General features: G+C 29.7%; 7 protein-coding genes across 18 annotated transcripts in view; 3 read left to right on the forward strand and 4 right to left on the reverse strand.

Annotated features, from left to right (window-relative positions):
- The first annotated feature begins 387 nt into the window (after window positions 1–387).
- Window positions 388–4857, forward strand: LOC123305227 (zinc finger protein 436-like). The gene is made up of 4 exons (XM_044886889.1): window positions 388–568; window positions 1257–2046; window positions 2996–3475; window positions 4802–4857. Exons 1-4 carry the CDS (start codon window positions 401–403, stop codon window positions 4855–4857), a joined length of 1494 nt encoding a protein of 497 aa, XP_044742824.1. The 5' UTR covers window positions 388–400.
- A 1200-nt stretch (window positions 4858–6057) lies between these two features.
- On the reverse strand, window positions 6058–8231 carry LOC123305235 (gastrula zinc finger protein XlCGF57.1-like). The gene is made up of 3 exons (XM_044886902.1): window positions 8219–8231; window positions 6393–8033; window positions 6058–6107 (listed from the first exon to the last, which is right to left on the reverse strand). Exons 1-3 carry the CDS (start codon window positions 8229–8231, stop codon window positions 6058–6060), a joined length of 1704 nt encoding a protein of 567 aa, XP_044742837.1.
- Window positions 8232–8438: 207 nt separating this feature from the next.
- LOC123305256 (zinc finger protein 2 homolog) lies at window positions 8439–10158 on the forward strand. The gene is made up of 2 exons (XM_044886923.1): window positions 8439–8582; window positions 9412–10158. The coding sequence occupies exons 1-2, from the start codon at window positions 8439–8441 to the stop codon at window positions 10156–10158; spliced, it is 891 nt and encodes a 296-aa protein (XP_044742858.1).
- Window positions 10159–11736: 1578 nt separating this feature from the next.
- On the reverse strand, window positions 11737–12407 carry LOC123305727 (60S ribosome subunit biogenesis protein NIP7 homolog). Its single transcript, XM_044887527.1, has one exon. The coding sequence runs from the start codon at window positions 12322–12324 to the stop codon at window positions 11776–11778; it is 549 nt and encodes a 182-aa protein (XP_044743462.1). The 5' UTR covers window positions 12325–12407; the 3' UTR covers window positions 11737–11775.
- Window positions 12408–13477: 1070 nt separating this feature from the next.
- On the reverse strand, window positions 13478–18624 carry LOC123303115 (2',5'-phosphodiesterase 12). 2 transcript variants are annotated; one of them, XM_044886237.1, is made up of 6 exons: window positions 18597–18624; window positions 17764–18516; window positions 17565–17704; window positions 15829–16280; window positions 15256–15376; window positions 13478–13757 (listed from the first exon to the last, which is right to left on the reverse strand). In XM_044886237.1, exons 2-6 carry the CDS (start codon window positions 18465–18467, stop codon window positions 13498–13500), a joined length of 1677 nt encoding a protein of 558 aa, XP_044742172.1. In that variant the 5' UTR covers window positions 18468–18516; window positions 18597–18624; the 3' UTR covers window positions 13478–13497. The 2 variants fall into 2 exon arrangements, with proteins under 2 accessions (XP_044742172.1, XP_044742161.1); XM_044886226.1 differs by having other exon boundaries at window positions 17764–18610.
- Window positions 18625–18657: 33 nt separating this feature from the next.
- On the reverse strand, window positions 18658–19606 carry LOC123305389 (mitochondrial fission 1 protein). Its single transcript, XM_044887091.1, has 2 exons — window positions 19417–19606; window positions 18658–19327 (listed from the first exon to the last, which is right to left on the reverse strand). The coding sequence occupies exons 1-2, from the start codon at window positions 19459–19461 to the stop codon at window positions 18926–18928; spliced, it is 447 nt and encodes a 148-aa protein (XP_044743026.1). The 5' UTR covers window positions 19462–19606; the 3' UTR covers window positions 18658–18925.
- A 1588-nt stretch (window positions 19607–21194) lies between these two features.
- LOC123306194 (piezo-type mechanosensitive ion channel component) overlaps window positions 21195–24840 on the forward strand; it is a 76801-nt gene continuing 73155 nt past the window's right edge. For all 11 annotated transcript variants that reach the window (XM_044888096.1, XM_044888102.1, XM_044888097.1 and 8 more), the window contains exon 1: window positions 21195–21383. The gene's annotated coding sequence lies outside the window, so the exon portion shown is untranslated. The remainder of the gene's footprint in view (window positions 21384–24840) is intronic.

Raw genomic sequence — 24840 nt, forward strand, 5'->3', positions numbered from 1 at the left:
ACACAAATTGAAGCTCATTCTTTTATTACAATTAAATTTATGAAATTTAATAAATACTATCTACATACGGTACCACGAATAAAAACTTTCCAAAATAATATTTTAATTCGTTATCATACGATATATCTGAAAACTTTTAATAAGGATTTAATGTGGTTAGATTAATTCTTTGTTCGTTGATATTGAGGTGCTATTTTTAAAGTGATATTCTGCTGTATTTGATTAAATAACCATTGCGATAAATAAGTTCAAGGAAAAATATATCCAATCGCCATAAATAATATAAAAATCATTGATTTTTAATCAGTGCAATAAAAAGTAATAACTCATTTTAATGTTATTCAAATTTTTTACACATCCAAACATTTAAAAACTTTGATAATCAAGAGTACCAAGAAAAATGAATATTTGTGATGTATATTCTATGTGTCGAATATGTCTAACATCAAATTCTATTATCAATAAAAATGCAGAGGATCCAATTTTTATTGATATATTTTCTCTAACACCAAATATTGATACATCTCGTTCAATTGCTTCAGTTATAATGGATTGTGCTCCTGTACAGGTATACTAATAATATTTGCTTATTCGCATTTGCACTATTGACTTTGACCATAATCAGTCTAACGACCCTAGAATAGGATAATCTAGCTATAGACCACCAAATAAAATTGTTTGTGTTTGTTAAAAACCGAATAAATAATAGTGCAGGATTTATTAACAGGCCATTGGAATCATTACCTGACACTTCATCAACAAACAAATCCTCTCTGTTTACTCCTTGACTGATACATTTTACATTTATAGATATTGTAGACCTTCAACTAAAATAAAATTTCAAATCCGCTGATTCGCTCCAATGCTTAGATCAATTTTTTTACTATAAATATGTAGATTTTTTTTAGAAACAGTCAGTCAGTTTTCAAAATATTAATTAGTTAAAAAATAACAACTTTCCATCTTCGCTTCATTTTGTTTTGTCAATGTTTTTTAAAATTTGTTTCTAAATCATTTCTTTTGTTGTAAATCTAAGCCTGCAAGCTCCCTTTTATTTTCCTCTGTTCAAACTATCAAATTAAATAAATTAAACCAACGTACCAGCTGAATCTGGTTACCCGGCCTCTGTGTGTATGTGAGCAATAATACGAATTTTCCAGCTAAGTACAAATTTTGTGTCATCTTTGAAAGAATGTATTTCGTCGAACAATTCACTATAAACACAGTCCAAAAATTACAATGAATTAATATTTTAGATAAATCCCAACGATGGTCTACCTGAATTAATCTGCAATCAATGCGTAAAAAAATTACTGTCAGCATATCAATTTCGAGATATATGCATTCAATCAGACGTGTCATTACGACAACAATTCGATATTCCTTCAATAACAATAATTAATACAACTCCTGAAGAAATAAAATTAATAAAAGTTGAAGATATCATTGAAACTATACCTCAAGAAAATATAGTTAATGAAGACAAGTCATTTATTTGTGCTAGTTGCAACGAAGGTTTTACAACTCGACGTGCTTTAAAAGAACATGAAACCATTCATCCAGGACTGCGACCATATGAATGTGATAAATGTTCTAAGACATTTAAACAAAAAAGTCACTTGAAATATCATATAGGTATGCATTTGGGAGAAAGACCATTTTTATGTCATATTTGTGATAAATCATTCACGCGTAATAGCTACCTAAAACTACATATACATTCTGTACATTCTCAAACAAATAACGAGAAAGAAAAAAATATTTTGAGTAATAATTTAACGAATTTATTAGATGATTCGTTACGATATCAATGCGATATATGTGACAAAAGATATAGACATGCCAATCAATTGCGTGTTCATAAAAGAATTCATACTGGAGAAAGACCTTTTCAATGTAATATTTGTTCAAAAACCTTTATGCATAATAGTGTATTAAAAACCCATATACGAACGCATTCTGGAAAACGACCTTATATCTGCGAAATATGTTCCAAGTCCTATTACACATCGTGGGATTTAAAAAAGCATACTAATACACACACAGGTAATCCAAAAGACTTGTTTGATTAATTTGAAAAAATTTTAACAGGACAAGGTTTTATTTAAAGTTAATATTTTGGTGTGTACTTAAAATGAAAAACAAAAATGAAGTAACCAAATTTTGTTTATCAATTCACATATACAAAATAATGATGTCATGGCACATAATCAGTTCACAACCTAAATTGTTAAAGATAATAATTCGAAATTTGCTGCATTAAGTTCTTGGTTTGCAAACAGTATTTTTCTAATCGATATAATATGCAATAGTAATTCAATTCAAACTTCAATCCGAGCAGTTAAAATTGTGAAAACTACTAAATTAAAACATTCTAAATCCGTGTTATTATTAAAATACTATCAGTAAACCCCCCCCCACCCGCTTCGACACATTCGCACTTATCTCCCCATGCATAACACACGAAATATATGTTATTTTTTATTTTGAAACAAAGTATTTTGCTTTTAAAATTGAAATCGTCCATCGAAGCGAGTGGGTAACTGCCATATTTATAAATTATAGCCTATGTGTTATTCTGATGTATGAGCTATATTATTGTCAAGTTTTATTAAAATCCATTCAGTAGTTTTCGAAATCGTCAAGCGAAGCGGGTGGGTAACTGCTATCCAACATTAAAATAATTTTCAATTCGAACCCGAAGTTCCTAAGATTAGCGCGTTCAAACAAACAAACTCTTTAGCTTTATAATATTAGTTAAGATTACATGTAATGAGAACATTAAGAATATGATTTACTGTTGCAAATATGTTGTCACTGAGTATGTGTTGGTAAATATAGATATATTTTATTCGACTACTTCATTTTTTTAAATTTTATACCGAAATGCGAATTTTAATCAAAACCAAGACCGGCTCAGCATTTATTTCAAAAAATATAATCCTAAATATAAATATTGCGTAAATAATATATTTAACTACAAATTTTTCTTTAGGCTCAAGTAAATATCAATGTGATATTTGTGAAAAAAAATTTAAACAACGTGGTTATTTAATTACACATAAACGAACTCATACTGGAGAAAAACCGTATGTTTGTGATGTGTGTGGCCGTGGTTTTACACAAGTTGGACCTTTAACGGTGCATAAACGAACACATACAGGTGAAAAACCATTCTCTTGTACTATTTGTGATAAAACATGCAATACGGATTGTGATCTGAAGAAGCATATGATGGTACACTCAAATGAATTTCCATTTACATGTGATGTTTGTAATAAGGCTTTTAAGTGGAATAGTAATTTGATAAAACACAAACGATTACATACGGGAGAAAAACCTTACCCGTGTTCATTTTGTAATCGTGCGTTTGTTGATAGTGGTCGATTAAAATTTCATTTATCTGTACACTCTGGCGAACGGCCATTCAAGTGCGATTTTTGTAATGCTAAATTTAAAACAAATGCAACGTTGAAAAAACATCAAAAACAAAATATTTGTTATCTTGTCAATTAATTTGTAAATATTTATAAAATAAATAATACATATATCAACAACAACAGCTATAGGGCTTTTCATTTTAAAATCACGATTCACATTTGTTTCGTACTAAATGATTTATAACCAATGTGATAAAATGCATAACAAATATCTTCTATCTTCCTACTTATTGCTGTCAGTACGAAAAAATAAACTCTGCACTTGCGCATATGACATGATGAAAAGGTCTATTGGGAAGCTTTAAATTTTGACTATGACAACGAAAGAAACGAGTCTTTTTTTCTTTGAACGAGAATTTTTTCAGATATCTAGAAAAATAAGTTCCTCAAATCGATAAATTCTTATTTTCCGGAGTTTTCGGAAAATGTATAAAAGTTATTAGCACCATACTGGAATACACCAAAAGCAATACAAACGCATATTTTCCCTATTTATTAAAAATTTTGTTCACAATAAAGTTGTTTTGATTTGAGAGATAAATAAAAAAATTCGTGAGAAGCAGAGCTCTATTAATAATCATTTTCTCCCGCATGGTATATTTCTTATTAAAAGATGATTTTATTGAAATGGAATTTATGCCTTTACCAGTTTTTTAAAATATGCTATATCTACATAAAAGAATGGTAAGAGGGCTAGAGAGTTGGCACCTTTAAAAGACACATTTTTAAGACTAAACAAACTTTCATACCGACTTTCAACCGTCTATCTTAATTTGAAGAGGCTGTAATGAAATACAAAGCCATAAAAACCGCAAAAAACATAATATTTTGAGATTAAGATAGAGGCCAAATCTTTGACAGTAAGCCAACTTATACTTACAGATTCTTAATCCTCCAGCTCAACTGGAGAAGACTGCTGAAGATCAAAGACATAAAAACGGTTTTCCTCTGGGTATCCCCTTCAAATTTCGGGAATCTAACTCCGCTGCATACCAAATTTTAGCTTATTTGAACTAAAGGACGCCCTTTGGAGAAGCCTTATTTTCTGGGAAAAAAAATGTATCAGAAAGATCCCTAAAAACCCATTAATTTAGTTCTAGAAGTCATGAAACTGATTTATAGCACATTCCCACCCTTTCCCTTTGACCTTCAATACAGTGTATAAGTCGGGTAAAATATAACGAACAAAAATAATTTTAAATCAATACTTTTTATTTTTTTAATAAAAATTTAACAATTTTTTTTTTTATAAATGTTACAACTATATTGTACAAATTATTTCACTCTATTTCGCAACCATCCCGCTTTGATTGTAATTGTAGTAATAAAAACATAATTTGTTCTCATTTTTAAATTTTAAGTAAATCGTAAATCATTTATTCAGCAAATAAGTGACTTAATTGAATTGTTGAATTGAGTTCACTATATGCCGCTTTTAGGATTCGTACTCAGCCTTACTTGCGATTATGTGACATATAAATTGATCATCATCTTCTAACGACAATGTCTTCAGGACATTTTCGAAACCATAAATTTAAAAGTATATTATAAAACGTAATATAGCCGAAATAAAATCAACATGTAAACCGCAACGTCAGTATTTGTATGTTATTATTTAATTGCAAACAATAAATAATCATTTCATTCATCATTTCTGCAAGGTCTTGACTCTAAATAGCCAATTTTTTTCTTTCAAAGTTAATTTCTTTGCACTACAAGATATTCGACTGTTTTGCACTACAAGAATTCGACTGGTACTTGAGGTGCTGATCAAGTATGTACAGTAGGCTAGAAAAGAATGCACCGGAGAGTAGTGAAACTACGACCACAGATATCGCAAATATACGAGTAGTATGCTGCTATCTATTCTTTCATTCCAACTACAACATAGCGTTAAGGATATTCGCTTAAATAGAACGTAGAATACCAGCCGAAAAGAAGAAATAAAATCGAAAGTGGAATAAGTTTATTTTTGGTCTGAACCGAAAAACACTTCATCATCTAATTAAACAGGTAAGGAAATATGTTGAACTTTATTAAAGTTTGTACAGGATTCGATTCCCGGCAGATGTATATGTATATAACTTTTTTTTTGATAACTATTATTCTATAGAACTAATTTAACCAGACATTAGGCAGAATAATAAATTCATTTGTATTCTGGAAAAACGATTTATAAAATATGTACTTAGCTTTAGAACATTCGTGCATTCGTACAAGGCATATTTTTTACATTTTTGTTCTATCTCTAACGGTTTACAAGATGAATCCTACGGACCCAAGACTCAATTGACCTATGTTGCTCATTTATGAACTCGACCTCATTTTTTACGTCCTAAGCACGCTATAAAAATTTCAGTTTGTATATTTCTTTTCGTTTTTGAGTTATCGTGCTTACGGACAGACAGACAACTGGAAATGGACTAAATAGGTGATTCTATGAACACCTATACCAAAATTTTGTTCGTAGCATCAATATTTTTAAGCGTCACAAACTTGGGACTAAACTCAATATACCATGTATATTTCATATATACATGGTATAAAAATATTGTATGTTGTGAAAAATTGTAAGTTGCAGAATCTATTCTGAAACGTTTTAATTTTACATCTATTATTAAATTATATGTAAGTTTTCAAAAATCGTACTAAGTAGATTCATCAAATCTAAAAAAAATATTATCAAAAATCTTAAAATAACGTACAATTGTTAATTTACCATATTGCATATATTTTGTTTTCTATGCTCTCTAAGTTTCGAATTTGTTTTAAATTTTGCATCACAAAACTTACACTTAAAAGGTAATTCACCCGAATGTACAGAGAGGTGTTTTTTTAACCTACTGGTATCAGCAAAACCACGATTACAAAACGAACACCGATATGGTCTTTCACCAGTATGTGACCGTTTATGTTTAATTAAATTACTATTCCATTTAAATGATTTATCACAAATGTTGCAAGTGAATGGAAAATCGTTAGAATGCACCATCATATGTCGTTTTAAATCGCATTCTGTATTACAACTTTTATTACAAATCGTACAGGAAAATGGTTTAGCGCCTGTATGTGTTCTTTTATGTACAGTTAAAGACCCATTTTGAGTGAAACTACGACCACAGATATCGCAAATATACGGTTTTTCTCCTGTATGTGTACGTTTATGTCTTGCTAAATCACTAGGACATTTTAATTGTTTTCCACAAATATGACAACAATATTTACATTTTTCTGTATGGAGTTTCATATGATTTTTCAAATCCTCCTCGGTGGATTCTGTAACGTTACAAATACGACATTCAAACCCAGTATGTATTCGCATATGTATTTCATAATTTGTCTCATTTTCACAAAGCGTATTACAAATCTCACATGTCATTGGATTTTTCCCTGCATGAGTTTGACGATGAACTTTTAATGAACCATTTTGCGTGAAAGCACGGCCACAAATATCACAAACATATGGACGTTCCCCCGTGTGTGTCCGATTATGTCTTATTAAATCACTTCTCATTTTGAAATGTTTTCCGCATGCTTGACAACTAAAATTGAATTTATTTGAATGTTTTTTCATATGACTTTTTATTTCATTTTCATTGCTTTTAATAATGCCACAAATTCGGCAGAAATGTGGTTTTGCTTCAGTGTGAGTATTTAAATGAGTTCCGAAGTCATTTTCATTTGAGAAATTTTCATTACAAATTGTACATGAAAAAGCCTTTTTCTGGGTATGTATTCGTCTATGTCCTTTTAATGATCCATTTTGAGTAAAACCTCGCCCACATACATCACACACAAATGGTTTTTCTCCGGTATGTATACGTTTATGTCTAATTAAATCACTTCTCTGTTTAAAATGTTTTTCGCAATAATGGCATGAATGTTTATTCTTGGAATGAGTCCTCATATGACTTTTTAATTGAACTGTAGTTGCTTTAGTGATACCACAAACTCGGCATTTAAATACTTTATCTTCTGTATGTGTACGCAAATGCAATGTTAAATTGTTTTCATTTTCAAAAAATATTCCGCAGATAGTACAAGATAACGTATTGCTTTTGCTAATATGAATTTGCTCGTGAACTTCTAATAAATTATTTTCAACAGATGGCCTTCTTTTGCTATGGATTCTTATATGCTTCGCTAGTTCATTACGCTTCTGGAAATATTTTCCACAAATATAACATTCATTTTTTGATTTTATGGAATGCGTTTTCATATGATTCTCCTCAAATTCAACTTTAGAAGGTATAAAATCCTTACGAACAGTACATAAAACTGACTCATCTTTATTGTTCGTGCCCAGAAGTACTTCGAAATTTTTCCCATTTTCAGAAATTTGCTCACAACTTTCAAGTGTACTTGTTTCAACAGTTTCATTTTCAGTCTTATCATCCGAAAACTCAGATTCAGAATTTTGATAAATTTCACTTTCTGTTTCTACTTTATTATTAGTTTCCAGATATTCCGAAGTATAACAATTTGGTGGATTTATAATACTTTCAGATTTGGTTTCCCCTTTTATTCCATTTTTAATATTCGTTATTTGGTAACTATTTTGTCTTAATTTAAAATCAGTTTGCAAACATAATTCTTTGAATTTATACGCAGTATTTAAATTTTTTATACATAATACACAAATCAATTTTGAATATGGATCATCCTGCTGAATCTATAATCAAAATTTTTGTTATTGTCTAAAAAAATGTAAATAATAACAAAATTTACATTAACTGACGAACACTCTTTTATTAGAAAGTTTAATGCAAGACTTTTACTTAACATATACATATTTTTAATAGAAAAAATATTTATAAATTTTCCATTATATTTTTTTAAGCATATTCGACAATATTTATTCATCTTTAAAATTACGCCCGTGTTAATTCTACGATTACATTATTTTCGTTCACTTACACTTGCCAATTAAAAGTTTGCAGTTTACAACCGCTCGTTGTGTTTTTAAATTGTTTGAAACTTAATGCAATGATAAAGAAAATGGATACAAACAATAACTATTGTCGAATATGTCTCGATGTTGATAAAAAAGGCGAATTTCTAGATATATTTTCGAAAGCCCAATTAGTTCATAATAAAACAGCTACAATAAGCACACTTGTAAAAGAGTGTTCATCAGTAAATGTAAAAAAAATTTATAGTATTATTGTTATTGGTAAAAACTTATCCTCATAGTATTGAAAATTTTTTTAAAGATACCTAGGATATCTGAGTGGCGCAAGATTAATTGCGTGGCCACATACGCCTACTGATACAGCTTTTCTTAAATATCTCGAAAAGGGTTAACTTTTCAACAATAAGTCCCCAGTAATAAATTACAGCTAAGACAATTTTATAGAAATACGCTCAGAAAATTTTTTCTGGAGTAAAGCCATTTGGGTAAAGCGCTTTGAGTTGGGAAGCAGGATTGTAATTTCTCAAACTTAACTCGTTTTAATTTAATAGACTTATTTAAACATTTTGTATGTTATTTTCAATAAAATTTCAAAACATTGAGTGATACTAATTTCCCGAGTTTTAATAATCAAATATTCACGGGCATAGTTCTGAAAATAAATAGAATGCTTTCAGCACCTTCTCAACACCAGAAGATTTTTAGATCGACCTTAAAATGTGGTAAAGCGATATTCTTATCTTCGAGCGCTTTATCTTACAAATATGGTTACTTCTAGAGAAATATAAGTTGGAACTTATTTTATTATTTGTATTTTGAACTCATATTTTTTCTAGGCATTTGTGAGAAAAACGTATTTTGCTACATTTGACTCTATACAATGAATGGAAAGTTACACCAGAATCATGCTCCATTCGAATCAATGGGGAACTTTTCATACACTAATATTAAGAGATGTTTATAAAGTTTTAACCTTTGACAAATTATTTCATTGAAGCTTTAGTGATACTATTTTAAATTTCCTTGAATCGTTTTATCAGTTAATTTTTTTTTTTCTAGATTGAATATGAAGATGAATTTCCAAAGTTAATTTGTGCATTATGTTTCAAAAATTTAAATATTGCTTATGAATTTAAAGAATTATGTCTGAAAACTGATAAAAAATTGCGGGAAAATAACCGTTTAATGAAACAAGCCAAAAGATATGATTCAGTTTTTGATAGTGATGAAGATTCTGGTAACTCTAATGAAATTTTATCCTGTAACGATTCCGAACCAAATATAGAAAAATCAAATATTAAATTTTCTAATTCGAAGAAAGAATTTATAAACGAAACAAAAAGGGATCTGGATTCAGTGCACAAGGGTCCGATCATATGTGAAATATGTGGAAAAGTATCTGGACATGAAGCTAACTTTGAAATACATATGCGAACTCATACAGGAGACAAACCTTTTTCATGTATTTTATGTGGAGTTTCCAAAACAAATGAAGGTGATTTAAAAAGTCATATGAAAACGCATTCAGATGAATGTAAATATAGCTGCCACATTTGTGGAAAGCCATTCAAGTGGTTAAGTAATCACTTACGACATATGCGATGGCACAATGGTGAAAAGACACATAAATGTAATGTTTGTGGAAGATTATTTTTTGAAGCAGGAAATGTTAAGAAACACATGTTAACTCATACAGGAGAAAAACCGTATGTTTGCCGATTATGTGAACGAGCTTTTATTCGTAAAAATTTATTACGAAAACATTACAAAATCATGCACAATACAACCATGCCTTCTGATTATTAATAAAAGAATTTGTTTATTATTTCAAACTCCCTTTTTTAAAATCTAATCTTAAACGATTTTTATACCATGCATATATGTAATATGCAAGGTATACTAAGTTTAGTCCCAAGTTTGTAACGCTTAAAAATATTGATGCTACGGACAAAATTTTGGTATGGGTGTTTATAAAATCACCTCATTAGTCCATTTCCCGCTGTCCGTTCGTCCGTCTGTGAGCACGATAACTCAAAAACGAAAAAAGATATCAAGCTGAAGTTTTTACAGCGTACTCAGGACGTAAAAAGTGAGGTCGAGTTCGTAAATGAGCAACATAGGTCAATTGGGTCTTGACTTATGGGTCCGTAGGATCCATCTTGTAAACACATCTTCTTAAATATAAAAAATGTTCCTTATAAAAAAATAAACAACTTTTGTTTGAAACATATTTTCGTAAACATCACTGTTTACCCATGAGGGCACAAATTAGGCGTAAATTATAAAATATGTATTATATAAATTGTATATGTATGTGCAATGTGATAGAGTAATCAACAATATTTATGAATGGTATTTCAACAATTAACTCAGTCAATTGTTTGTTTTCACTTGTTTTTTTGTTACAAATAGATTATTATACCAGGAATTCTATGGGTTATAAACTTATTTAAATAGTTACTTTTTTGCATCAGAATAAGGCTATAGAGGGTTGCTAGGCTTGATTCATTCGTAACCATATAATCCCCTTCGTTAAAAATTCGTTCTTAAGGCGTAATTGTTTTCTAAAGCCATACCAATCGATTAAATTTAGAAATTGCTTGTCTTTAAGATCTATGAATACTGATAAAATAAGATACCGCTATTTGATTTCCGGCATTCTCATAGCCCATTCGATGGTGGATTTCGTGAGAGCCCTTAACCATACATCTTAAATATCCAATTATTGGCCTAGTATAAAATCTTGGTAAAATTTATTTTAAAAAAAGAAGTTTAACTTACCTGACTGTGATACCTACATTTTATTGTTTATCGTAAAGTTTCGCACTTGATTTTTTGCATCGAATTAGTCCTGTGTTGAATTAGATCTGCGGATCTTAATTTGCGAATCAAGTCTACAAAAGATCTGCGTGGTGATCACCACTGAAAGCTTCAAAAGAGACTGAGTTAATCATGAACAATGATAACTTTAAGGTGACTGGAACGGAGAGCAATACCGTTTATAGCGAGCCACATATTATATGCTTAGTACACAAATAAAAATTATAATAATCTGTGTAGCGAACTTCCCTCAATCGCGAATAAATTAACAGAACTAAATTATGTTTGTTTTCATAGGTACATAAGAAATTTTCCACTAATCATCAAAATAATGAAAGTATCTCTCCAGATTTTGATTTTTCGAAGACTGAAAAAATTGCTAATTTTCGCTTTATTTCGACGTTAACCAAATTCATTCAAAACTCTTGGTTTCATAGATATTGTTATCGGGCTGACACAAGCACACATCCAAATTTATAAGATCATTCAGACACAGGTTCAATACAAAATCCATCAAAGCTTAAGATTAAAGTTAAGGATTTAGAAATCAAAACAAATATATGAAAAAAAAAAATTATATTTAAAAATAATACTAATTACTATCTAATTATTCAATAAAGTATCTTCAGAACGAATATATTCGCCGATATCAGCTTCATGAAAGCAAACAGTGGCCAGTGGATCTGCATGTTTACATTCGGCCGTTGATTTAGCAGCTACTCCAAATCCCAAAGGTAAATCTGCCATACTAAGAACAATTACACCTTGATATCTTGGTGTATTTTCTGTTATTCTTCCTAATCCAGATTTTGGAACGTTGTGACCATATAGAAATTGCTGTTCTGCTGATGGTTTTACCCATATTTTATATTGTGCATGTTGAGCTAAATATGGCAATGCTGTGATGTGTAGTTTGAATTTATTTGATTTTGTAAATTTTCCTAGACACGTGCCTGCTGATATTAAATGATCTGGTGCAATTGTGTTAGCGAGATGTAATATTTTTTCAGGCATGTAATAAATACGATCTTTCATTTCACGGAAACAGTATGTTTCATCGTTTCGATCAATTAAAAATTTTACATTTGTTCCCATATATTTTGCCAATTTTTCAAAAAGTATTTTTGTACGTTCTTCACTTAATTGTTTCATTTTTTCACAGTTTCTATCCAATATTTATTAACATTAAACTTTCAAACAATTGTTAGGTTAGAAACAAATTATCTTTTGTGCATGCTGCAAGCATGAAGAATCACAGACATATATTAAATACAGACTGATAAGTTGTAGCCACAGACTTATTTTTATGTCTATCTCTGATAAACTGTTTAGTTTGAGTGTGACAATTTCAGTAAAATTTTCTTTCCGTTTTTTTTTTTGTTTTAAAAATTAATTCATGTTCAAAAAATGTCATAAACACTATCGAAAATGGGTTTTGCTTTACTTACCTTAAAGTGATCTTCACAACAACAAAAAAATATAAGGATGCTGAATCGCAGCGAAATTGAGCAAGCCATTTTCTACGAATTTTCTCGCTTAGGGCCGAAATAAATTTCGATGGTGCAGTTGTACCCACATCATTGCGTGCGATTCTGGCGTGTTTGTATGTGACTTTTTCAAGGGAGCGTATTTATTGTAAAACAATTTTTTAAATGTAAATATTTTATTATAGGAACCATTTTTTTTCCCTACAATCTATTCGACGTATATTTGGTACATCGAAAAATTTACTGGAAGTCTGGTCTTATAATGCGACTATGGGTTGTAGACATAAGGATCACCAATCTCATGTGGATGTTTGACTAAAAAAGTATAGACAAAATAGCATTAAATTAACGGGCTAGAATGGCGCTCGTGTAGCGACGATTATTATCCATACTAGCAAATAGTATATATGTGTAATATCTTGCATGTATGGTACATGAACAACATCTCAATTTGAGCCAGAGTTATTGTAAATACGCTCTCAATTAAATATATATCAGGCAAAAACAAAAAGAAAATACATAGCCTGTAGAAAAAGAAGATAAATTGTACAAATTTTATGTTCCATAACTTTTCTCATTATAAACATTTCAATTTACATATTATTATTCAAAAAATTCTTAAAATTAAAAAAATGTTAATGGCGAAATCTTCAAAGGAAAATTGCTTTCCAAGAATTTTATCTTATACATCGCTACTCCTCGAACGCGATAATTACGGAACATCGCTTTAATAAATATATTGTATCGTTTTGCCTTACTCAAAATTATCTTGGATTAAGTCGATCGGGTTAGCTTGTTTCTTAATAAAAATTACAAAATTACGAAATAAATTATTTTATTATTGCCATTGAAAATCTGCTATTAAAGCTATATGATCCGATGGAAAAACAATACTTGGCAGCGCAGTGTGATATGTTAACTCTTGAAGTAGTGGCAACGGAACATATTGTATTACAGATACTTGATCACACTGATAGAATATATAGTCCAAACAATCCGCAAAATCAGTTGTATAATTTGTAAATTTCGGTGTACCGCACGCACTAGCCATTTTAAATGGTTGGCGTAAAGATAAATCTTTTATTTGTTCTTCCATATCTTAAAAGTAAAACAAAATGTATTAGTTAAATTATATTTTAGTTATTGAAATAAAAAAATTATTTGAGATTTGTGAATAAATACATTTATAAACTAGGAGTTATCCATCCCTTTCCTTTCCCTTACTTATTCCCTCTTTTGTTCGCAATTTCATGGGTTTTGATTTTTTGGTCTAAGTTACTTCATATGACATCAGCTATCTACTCCGTTAAAATAAATTAAGGCTTTGCGGAGATTAATCGGAATAAACAAACAGACAGAAAACCAGATACTTCGATTTTATTTATATGTACAGATTTTATAGATGTATAGGTTAATTAAATATAATAAATAACATAATTGAAGAAATAATTTTTATGTTCAAATTACTATTTGTTAAATTTATTAATTGAATTACAAAACATTTCATTGAAAAAAGTTATTTGGGTGTTTTTATTATTTAATAACCGAAACCCGCCCACCTTGCTGGACAATTTTTATTACTGCATAATGTCCTTCAACTCCTTTGCCCTTACTTAGCCATCCTCTCTAACACTGGGAATATAGTTAATGCACACAGCCTTAACACCAGCTTTACTTCCGTAAGTAGTACTTGATAAATTTATGTATAATAATAAATATATCAAGTAACGATGTCTATGTAGAGTCGAATCAATGTAAGATTGAAATTTTCCGTCAAATTGTAAACGGGTAACAGAAAATCATTTCAACTAGCTCTACCACAACACGTATTATTGAAAATTAAAAATCGAAAATGATATCAAGCTGGAATTTTTACAGCAATTGGATCTTGGACCCGTAGGACTCATCTTGTAAACCGTTAGAGATATTAAAAAAGTTTAAATAAACTTTTGTTTGAAACATTTTTCCGTAAACTTCATTGTTTAAACGTGAGGGCGCAAATGAGGCGGAAATTATATAGGATGTATTATTTGGGAATATCAGTTATGTGTTTGTGACAAGTATGACTAAAATTGGCTACCTTTCTTTATTTACATGACGTAAAAAAAACAAGCGATCAACATTAAGCAATCAACACTGTTTATATATGGTATTTCAACAATTCACTTAGTCAATTCTTTTTTTCACTTTAACATTACAAACAGACAATTCAATTTTATTCATTTGTATAGAAGTAGATTTAATACGTAGAAAAAATAGCGGTGTTTCCTCAGGATTTATCGTGATAAAAAATATCCACATCTCAGTAACGCCTTAGAAATAATTTATATTTTCAAGCAAAATTTTAACTTCCTAGGTCTTACAGTTTCGGAAATACATCGCGCAAAGTACACTATTATATAAAGAATGTTTTGTAAATATAGTGACAAACTTCTTGGTTAGAAGTCGAGATTGTAAGGGGCATCAACAGTAACATCTAGCCCAAAAATGTAAATAAAATAATAATTTTGTAATACATATTAATTAATATTTTACCGAAAAGCTCGAATAATTTTTTATTTAATAAATTACACTACCAAAAGATATTGAAACTTACTACTTGACCAATCTGGTTCATCTTCTGATACGCTTCCCGTAGTCATTAGCTTATATATTCCACATTCGGGAACTGAATTGAAATCACCACAAAACATTAAAGTTATTCTTTTGTCTTTGTGCTAAAACATACAATTCCAAGATGGTAATTAAACATATGTCGAATTTAATATTAAAAATTTAAATAGGTTCAATTTAAGTATTAAGTTGTTAAGGCAAAAGCTGTATCCACCCCAAAATTTTTTATCTAATGGCTTAAATTGAAAAATAACATTTGAATTAACATGAATTAAAATTGAATTTTTTCAGATTAATTTCCACAAAGTTTCATTCATCATTATCTATTTTATTTGGTCGGTTGAATATTTTCAGAATTTTTTTATAAAAAAACATACTCTGTTTCAAATCAAACAGAACAATCCACAATAAACTGATGTACAAAAATTTAATTTGTGGAATGGAAAAACTAATTACGAATATTGCTATCAGACGCAGCACTTGAGCTAAGTGAAGGATCCTAGTATCTAATTCTAATAATTATTATAAATTTTATTTCTTAGAATTATCTAATTACCTTTAATTTTAACTGTTCAATAGAATGTTGTAAATACGTCATTGCTAAACCAGCTTGGAAAAGTCGAATATGATCAGCATCGGGATGAAAATATAAATGGGTGTTTCCAACAACTAAAATCTCATTATTACAATCAGCAGATTCGAACACATTTACTTGTAAAGCTGTTGTTCTCGGTAAAACTCTATCCATTAATTTTGCATTTGTACGAATTTTACGCCAGTATTCAATAAAAATATCATTTTTATTAATTTGTTCACCAAAAATTATTACTTCTGACGAGATATTTTTAAATCTATTGGAATCGTATAAACAACATAATCCTTCGGTAACAGTACCACCTTTTTTATGAAAAATACCCGAATAACCTAGTTCTGATAAAACCGGTATTAGATCATAAGTAAAAACTTTTTCATCCACTTCTTGTAAACAAATAAGATCAGCTTTATATCCTAAAAAATGTATGCAAAAGATAAATATTTTTGGTTACCATGTAAAATCATGGGCCATGGGCGTGTTTAAAACGGGTGAAACTTAACCGATAATAAAAATTTCGACTGTAGGTTTTTATCTTAAATAAAAAGTGTGTTTTTGTTTAGATATCTATGTACTTTGCATAAGTCAAGATCACAACAATGTTTTATTAGATACCTTTTGTTACATTAACGCACATTACGTCTTCAATTTAGACCTGTAGATAGATGAGAAAAAATTAAACAGAAGACAAGAATCGAACCCGAAAATTCTAGGTATCCGGATCAATCGCTAAACCTAGCTCTTAGTCAATACTATTGTCATTTTATTAAGATATGTATAAGCATACACGTGCGCCTATTAAAAATTTTTTTTTATATTTCCAAAATATTTAATCCCAACTATTCAGAGCAATGATGCGAAGCATCGCTCTATAAACCGGCTGGCTTTTGGTATTCGAAGTAATGTGCGTTGTATTCGAAGTGTTGTGCTAAAGTAATGGAGCTGTAGTAAAAAAAAATTATTTCCTCTTTTAAGCCAAAAAAAAACATTGGTTTAATAAAAGTTTGTATCCGATTTATATAGAAAAGTTTTTTTATCAGGCAAAACGGACTGGCAGCATTTGAGCAAGGAATTTTGAAAAAAGTTTCGCCTTTTAAGCCGCATGAAAGTTTAGGAGAATATTAATTACCATCTCTTCATTGGGATAAAATTGCAATCCTTTGAACCCAAACCTTTGAACTCAAAGTACCTGATGGTTGGTTTACTTCGCGTTCTAGAGGTTTGAGGGGTGTAAAATGGGTTGAAAATTCATTCAAAACGGATGGCATTGAAACGTATTACTCATGAAAAACCCCCAAGAATCGATAACTACGTTTTTGTCCGTTTTAAACAAAATAAACCTTGATTTGCAGGTATATGTTGAATGTAAATAAAAAAATCTCATTTTTTTACGATTTCAAAAATTAATTTTTCAAGAATGGCCGAATAAAAACGGATAGAAATTTTTTTTCTCAAAACCAAATTGGGATACATAAGATTAAATGTAAAAAAAGTTTAGAAATCACCCCAGAAATTCGAATATCAAGTGCCAGCCGGTTTACAGATACAAAAAAGCAAGGCGACTTTTTTCCCAATTTTCTAGATCAATATGGTATTATATAAAAACGTATTTCGACTACCATGTAATTGCCATAGAAATTTAATTCGATATATCCTAGAGTTCTCATTTGATAATATTTTTAGTTATACAAAATATTCACCTATTAGTTCCTTTAAAATAAGTTGCTTCCTATAATCTATATCAAGTGCTTCTGGTGGACAGTATGGATACAACGTTTCACGTGTATAATCGGAATCACAATATAAATCTGCTAAAATATTGTAAGTAACTACTCGGAATCTGTAAAAAATAAATATTTGTTATGATATAGAATAATTTGATTTAGAATAATATATTACTTATTTTCTGATAATTTATTATTTGTAAACTGGTGTCTAGTTTCAAATGGACATAAAGTTGGACCATATTTAACTTCAACTGTTGATTCACATTCAACAGATGGTCCAATGTTCGTATCATTTCGTGGTTCAACTTCAAGTTTTAACTTGTGGCCTACGTCGTATGCTGTAGGAATATAGAAAAAACGATCACCAACTTTAATCCAATCATCGTTTTGTTTCCGATACCAATTAAAGATACATTTTGATTTATCAACGAAATATGCTTCGAATTTAGTGGGATATGTTGGAAACCCACACAATAACGTATGCGAAAGTGTAATTTTCTCTATCCAAGGTACATTAATTTTTACATTAATTAAATTATTATCGATTAATATTCGTAAATTAGGATTATTGGTAAATACCTCTTTACAAGTAAGAGACCTATTAATTAATTCATTCTGTTCATTAACTAAATCCAAAGTGAATTTTATATTATTTTTATTATCAATTGCTAGATCCTTAAATTTTTTCTTTTTTAAATTTTTATTAATTACTTTTTCGATATTTACGCTGATACGATTTAAAAATGTATCTACTGGTTCAGTTAATTGGCGCTTAAAATTGAATTCCCTATCAATTCCTAGTGTAGGATTTATGTACTTCATAACCATATCAAATTGTTCGGCACCATCTAAACAACGAACATATGCATTTTCCATTTTTAATCTTGTTTTGTGTACAAATTTTACGATTGTATTGTGCTTTACTCTAAAATTTTGAAATAATTTAAATTGCCACATTACAAAATATTTATTTTCGATACCATGTGTTCTGTTGATTTAACTTACATGGTGACAGAATAGTGAACATTTAGAAAAGAAATAAAACTAAATAAAGAAAAACCCTAGGTTCTATTATATTCAATCTTTATTTATTATCCCCAATAGACAATATTTACAACATCATGTACAAAATAAAATTAATTAACAAATATTAACAAATAGAAAATACAATTAAAACAAAAAAAGAAATTTTTCAAAATTGGAATTTTTTATTTAAATAATAAAAATACGTTTAAAAACAGCATTTATGCAACTAGAAATATGCAATGTAACAAAGCATGAAAAAATGAATGTGACTAATAAATTCTGAGAAAAACAAAAACTATGATCTAATGTTATTTTTTTGCTAATGCCATTCCTAAACCTACCAAACCCCCCACAGCTAATACAATTCCACTAACTACCGCGATTCCAACCAGTCCTTCTTTTTCCATACGTTTTTTGATATGTGTTTCTAATGCTAAAACTTGTTGATTACCAGGTTCGATATGTAAAAAACCTCTAACATATTGTAAGGCTACTGAATATTCTTTTATTCTTGCATTTCCAACAGCTAAAAAGTATAAATAATCTCGCTTTCCTTCCGTGTGATTTTTAAATAATTCTTCCAATAATATGATTCCTTTTTTAATATCTGCGGGATATTTACTTCGAACCAAACACCAAGCATACTCAAATTGTGCTTTTGGTGTCATATCATTTTTATATAATTGTTCATGGTATACCTTTTCGAATTTCTATAAAACAGATAAAAAAGAAATACGCATTTAAATATTTTAACCAATAAATGTTCTTAAGAATTTATTTAAAAAAATTTAATACTTACGTTTAGATCTTCTGTCGAAACAACTTCGTTTAGAACGTCGTCCATGGTGTTCAATAAATTAAAAATATAAATATCTCGAGTGGTTTGAAGAAGGTGACAGATTGAAATGACACAAACTTTGCAATAGGTCGATAAAGTGTCGACCTTTAATTTAGTAAAACGAGAGTTTCTACAACAATACAAAATTGAAGATATGTCATATTCACAAGATGACTAATAAATACGTCAAATATGACACAACTCTGTAATAATAAAAAATTTCACGAATTCTCATTTCATTTTACAATTTAAATAACCGGAAGTTTGATGCTAATTTTATTGTTTTAAATTTAAATAAAAGTTTTAGATTCTCTCGTATTCAATATTTTATCAGTTCAAAAATTTTTTGTTTAGAAAAAAACCAAATTAATTATGACGTAATATTAATATAATTTTGAGTATGAGGAAAAATTAAGAAACAAGATTGAATAAAAATGATTTTTAATAACTAATTTTTTTTTTATAAATTGATGTTATTCTGTATAATAACACATGGTTGTTTTTTACCGTAAAATGGTTTTACGATCGCATATGTTTAGTATCTCTGGTTTGTTATTTTTCATACATGAGCGCACAAATTAAATATTCAATGGGCAGTATAATCATTTAAATTTTAGTAAATCAATGTATATTTTAGAAAATCGATTTAAAATAATGAATTCATGAAAAGTAAAAAAGCCCATGAATAAAGCACTTTAAGTATGAGCTAAAAAGATAGTAGTAGCTAAAAAGTACTGATAGACCATTGAAAATTTGAATTTATTATTTTTATTTTCGTCAATAAAAAAATTTTTTCCATTTCGTTTTCGTTTCAATATTTAATAAACGATAGTATGAAGAAATATTTCAAACTTGTTTTTCGTTTTTATAAAATAAAAATCTTTTATTTAAGATATTTCTATATCTATATCAACGCCTGAGTCATTTCCAAAGAGTTTGTATATATAACCTTATCGTTCAAATTAGGCATATTTTTGACACTTGAGCCAGGCATGCGAAACATAAAATTTGTATAGCCTATGTCACTTTAACAATTAAAGGGAATTCGATACCTCACATTGGCATACTCCTTCTAGGGAAGTTAGGTAAAAACCACGCGATTTTAATTTTCTTTTAGCCCAATCCCAATGAAAAAGTCCCCAAAACACTCTAAATCTTCTAAATTAAAAAAAAATCTTTACATTAAATTCGGTTTGTTCTTCTGCGCTCCAAATTTGTAAGGACTTTGTGTATTTTCATTCAGTACGTGATACTGAATTTATTTAAAAAAGAAATAATTCTAGAAAAAATAACTTTGCTAGCTGGATGAATTATGCTGATCAACACAGTTTGACATTTCATTACATTTAATATTATTATCAATGATGATGTTATTAAAAAATTATATGACTAACATTTATCCATAAATCCATTTTGAGGTGAAGCCGAAATCGAAAGCTTTACAAAAAACTTTTTAGCAATCGATTTTACAAAAAAAAAACAAACTGTATTTAAGTTGATTTTAGCAAGTTTGAAGCTTGGAAAAAAAAATCTAAAAAATTATTTGGTACGCTTCTGTTCAATATTAATCAAATAATAAAAATACAGCACCAAAATACTGTCGGCATGACAGTCGCAATCAGTGTGCTGAGATACGGCATCGTGCAATGTTGTTTTATCTGCATTTTAATTATTACAATTCATGAAAATATTGTTATGCCGCTATTTATTATTATGAAAAATCGTGGCGAACATGCGTGAAAAGTTTAACGTATTTGTAAAATGAAGATATACAATCTTAATTAAATTATATACAATAATTTAAAATTTTGTGAATATTTATTATGTTAGTGAGAAAATCTCGCTAATTAATTTGTGTAGTTGTAAATTACAACCGATTGCATGGAAACTTTTTTTTCTTCATTTTTCCAAAAATAAATAAATAAAAGGTAAATAAAATTATTGATAAAAATATCGAACACTTTTGATTGTTAGATAAAAATTTGCTTTAAATTAAATAGAGTACGGCACACATGGTTATAAACCTCAATTTAAAGAGTCCAAGTAAAGTAACTAACTTTTGTGATGAATACAATATAAATAATTTATTAAACATTTCATAAAAACAATTTCAATTTCAGTGATGTTTTCACTTTCATTTGAAGATTACTTACCTCCATGCCATCTGAATTAACCTAAATAGTTTGATCTTAATTTCAAACATTCACTACTTTTCTTGTTGTATAATTTCAATCTAACAAGTTTTGTGGGCAAAACAAAACTGATAAACATTATGATTCATGTCCAGTCCAACAATTCATATTTTCAGTCGAAACAAAAATTTCGGCCTTTGCCCTGGTTTCAAGAAACATCGAACGGAAACCTTTGTAGACTTGTTAAAATTGAATTATATCCTAAAATTTTTTTGTATTTTTTCGGGCTATATTATCTAGAATTATTTTCAAAATTTTAAGTATTTTATGTTAACACGATATCATTTACTGTTTTATGTCGTTACTCTCATGCTTTGTTAATTGGACCGAAACCGAAATTTCAAACTTCAGCTAAAATTAATTTTTTGGTCGAAATTAGCCGAGATCGAAACTTCCACTGGAGTCTAGATTCTTCACGGGCTAGGAAGGATATTTTTTTAAAATTTAAAGCAATTTAAACGTTTTTCATTTTAAATTTGTACTACAGATTTTTATTTATTTATGTACATACAAAAACAGACACAATGCCTAAAAAGTTACATAAATAATAGAGTTTTTCTTGCACTAAATTATAGCAGTTAGTTATTTAGGGTATTAGGGTCTTAAACTAGATACCGGAACCTTACTTTTTTTAGTTCTTTGCCATTGAATAAGTCCATGAAATTTCAGTTTTTTTGAGCGGCCTATTAAACGAAATTGCCGGTTTCTTCTACTCATTGTATTCAATTTGGTCCCATAGTCTGAGCGCTTTAAGCTTTTATATACGGTTTTACATTAGTCACTCAGAGAAAAACTTATTTTTTTACTGTGTAGTGCAAACAATTTTAAATTTATGATTATAAAAAAAAAGCAATTTAGTTTACATATTTTTACCATATTTCTAAAATTTTCATGTTATTGAATTCTTAAGCGCTTTACACCTCTCCTGATATTTTGAGCTTTTTATTTCATCGAGAAGTACCTACTTAAATTTTCAAACAAAATGTTTGACAGTAAAAAATTAATAGGTAAGCAAAAAGTAAAGTTAAATAAAAGATTGCAATACAAAAGTAGCCGAAGGCTGCCGTACGTCCTTAAATGAGCTGACGGAACAAATCAATGTAAACCTGGTATGAGTACACTGGGACATTCCAGGAAATTGCGAAGCCGACGCGCTTGCCAAAAATGGCACAATGCTGCCGGACACAAGCATCAATAAATATCCGGGAGTTCCATTTGCGAACTGCAATTTGCTCCTCAAAGAGGATATCTTAAAAAGGGCCATCTTAGATGGAGGAACGTACTTGTGGTACTACAAGACAGATATGGTCTGAGTACAATCTCAGGCGTTCCGAAGATCTTATATCACTTCCAAGGGCCTCTGTTCGCAAAGTTGTTGCGGCTATTACAGGACACTGGTTGGGCGGCAGGCATGCTGAACGCTTGAGCCTGGCAGTGTATCACGACTACTGCAGGAGCTGTCACAGTGGTGAGGAGGAGGAGACAATGTCTCATCTTTTCTGTCACTGCCTAGCTCTTTTCATGAGGAGATGGACTTACTTGAGCCAGCCTCTCTTTGACGACCTCTTCGACCTAAAGTCCGTCGACGTCAAAGCTCTCCCGCTGTTCTAAAACAGCTCTAAATGGTTCATGGAGTATAATTGAGGATGGGCCAATCCTTTTTCGGTATCACAACGGACCCTATGGTCAAAGTGTGTCCCATCCCAGGATAGCCACTCTAACCTAACCTAACCTTGCAATACAAAACCATCTCCAAAAACTCTATATGTCGTGTTAAAACATAATAATAATAATAATAACTGCATACTTGCAGGATGTCAATATATATATCAGGATGTCAAGTAGACATCCTGCATACTTGCACATCAATCTTGGGAGCAATACCAAAAAAATAGATGTGGGCTTTCTGCTCGGCGTTTCGCCTCGACAGAATCCTATAGCCTAATCTGTTTAAAATTGCACCTCTTACCCAGAGATGTGTCACTTTCATGTGACAGGTTGTTCTCAAGGAGGGCACAGGGGACCCCTCAGTCTACGTCCTATTATTACCAAATAAATCTATAATCCATATTTTAGTCCAGTAACCCTTAAGGAAATTTTCTTGAGTGTATCGAAAGGAGTAGTATGAAAATAATTTGTTTATTATTCATAGGCTGTCTTTTTGAACGCAACATCAATGAATAAAATTAATATAAAATTAATAAACACGATGAGTATAAAGAGTCAAGGTTACGTAAAACTAGTTTTAGTGTACCTACATTAAACTAAATTTTGCATTTTTATTTAAATATACCTAAAACGATTATTCGGATCTATGTGTGTGAAAACACATACAGTGTGTTCATTTCAAAAGTATCCACCCTTAATAACTTTTGGCCTAATGTGATTATTGAGTGAAAAGACATCGATTTATATATCGAGAGGAAAGTTAAAAAATGGTACCTAGAGAATTTTAGGTATCATCCATTCCTTCATCCCTAGCCACCACAACTTTAAAATTTCAAATAGCACCCTCTACCTTGTTATACATCATATGAAAGGGCATAAAATTTTCTATTCAATCATTATAAAAAAATGAAATCGATCGATTGGTTCTTAAAGAAGACTACAAAGAAGATGGAAGGTATGAATTCCATCTTTTGTATAGTCTTATCTTAAGAACCAATCTATTGATTTAATTTTTTTTTTAATCATGGTTAAAGAGAGAATTTTATGCCCTTTCAAATGAGGTATCATTAAAATGAGGTGTCACGTGAAATTCCAAAGGTGAAGTGGGTGAGGATGAAGGAATGAAAACTAAAATTCTCTAAATACCATTTTTTAACTTTCCCCTAGTTATCTATCTAAATCGACATATTTTCACTGAAAACAATAAACACACATCAGATCAAGAGTTATTAAGAGTGGATAATTTTGAAATTAGCACACTGTATAGATCTGACTAATTAGTAAATGATTAAATAATACACATATTACCTCTATAAATAGAAAGAAAACAAGCAATGTTTAGGTTTGTTAAAATAAAAGGGCTTTCCTCGCACGGCATCAAAAATTTCTTACTAGTACCTAAATTTGTTCTTAATTTTGACCTTTTACTTGAAAGTAAGTTTTTATAATACCTAAGGTTGTTCTTGATTTTCACTTTTTATTTAAAAGATAAGTCTCTGTAAATTGAGGAAATTATGAGGTTGTA

The sequence above is a fragment of the Chrysoperla carnea genome, chromosome 1 (genome assembly GCF_905475395.1).
Source record: "Chrysoperla carnea chromosome 1, inChrCarn1.1, whole genome shotgun sequence".
NCBI lineage: Eukaryota > Metazoa > Arthropoda > Insecta > Neuroptera > Chrysopidae > Chrysoperla > Chrysoperla carnea.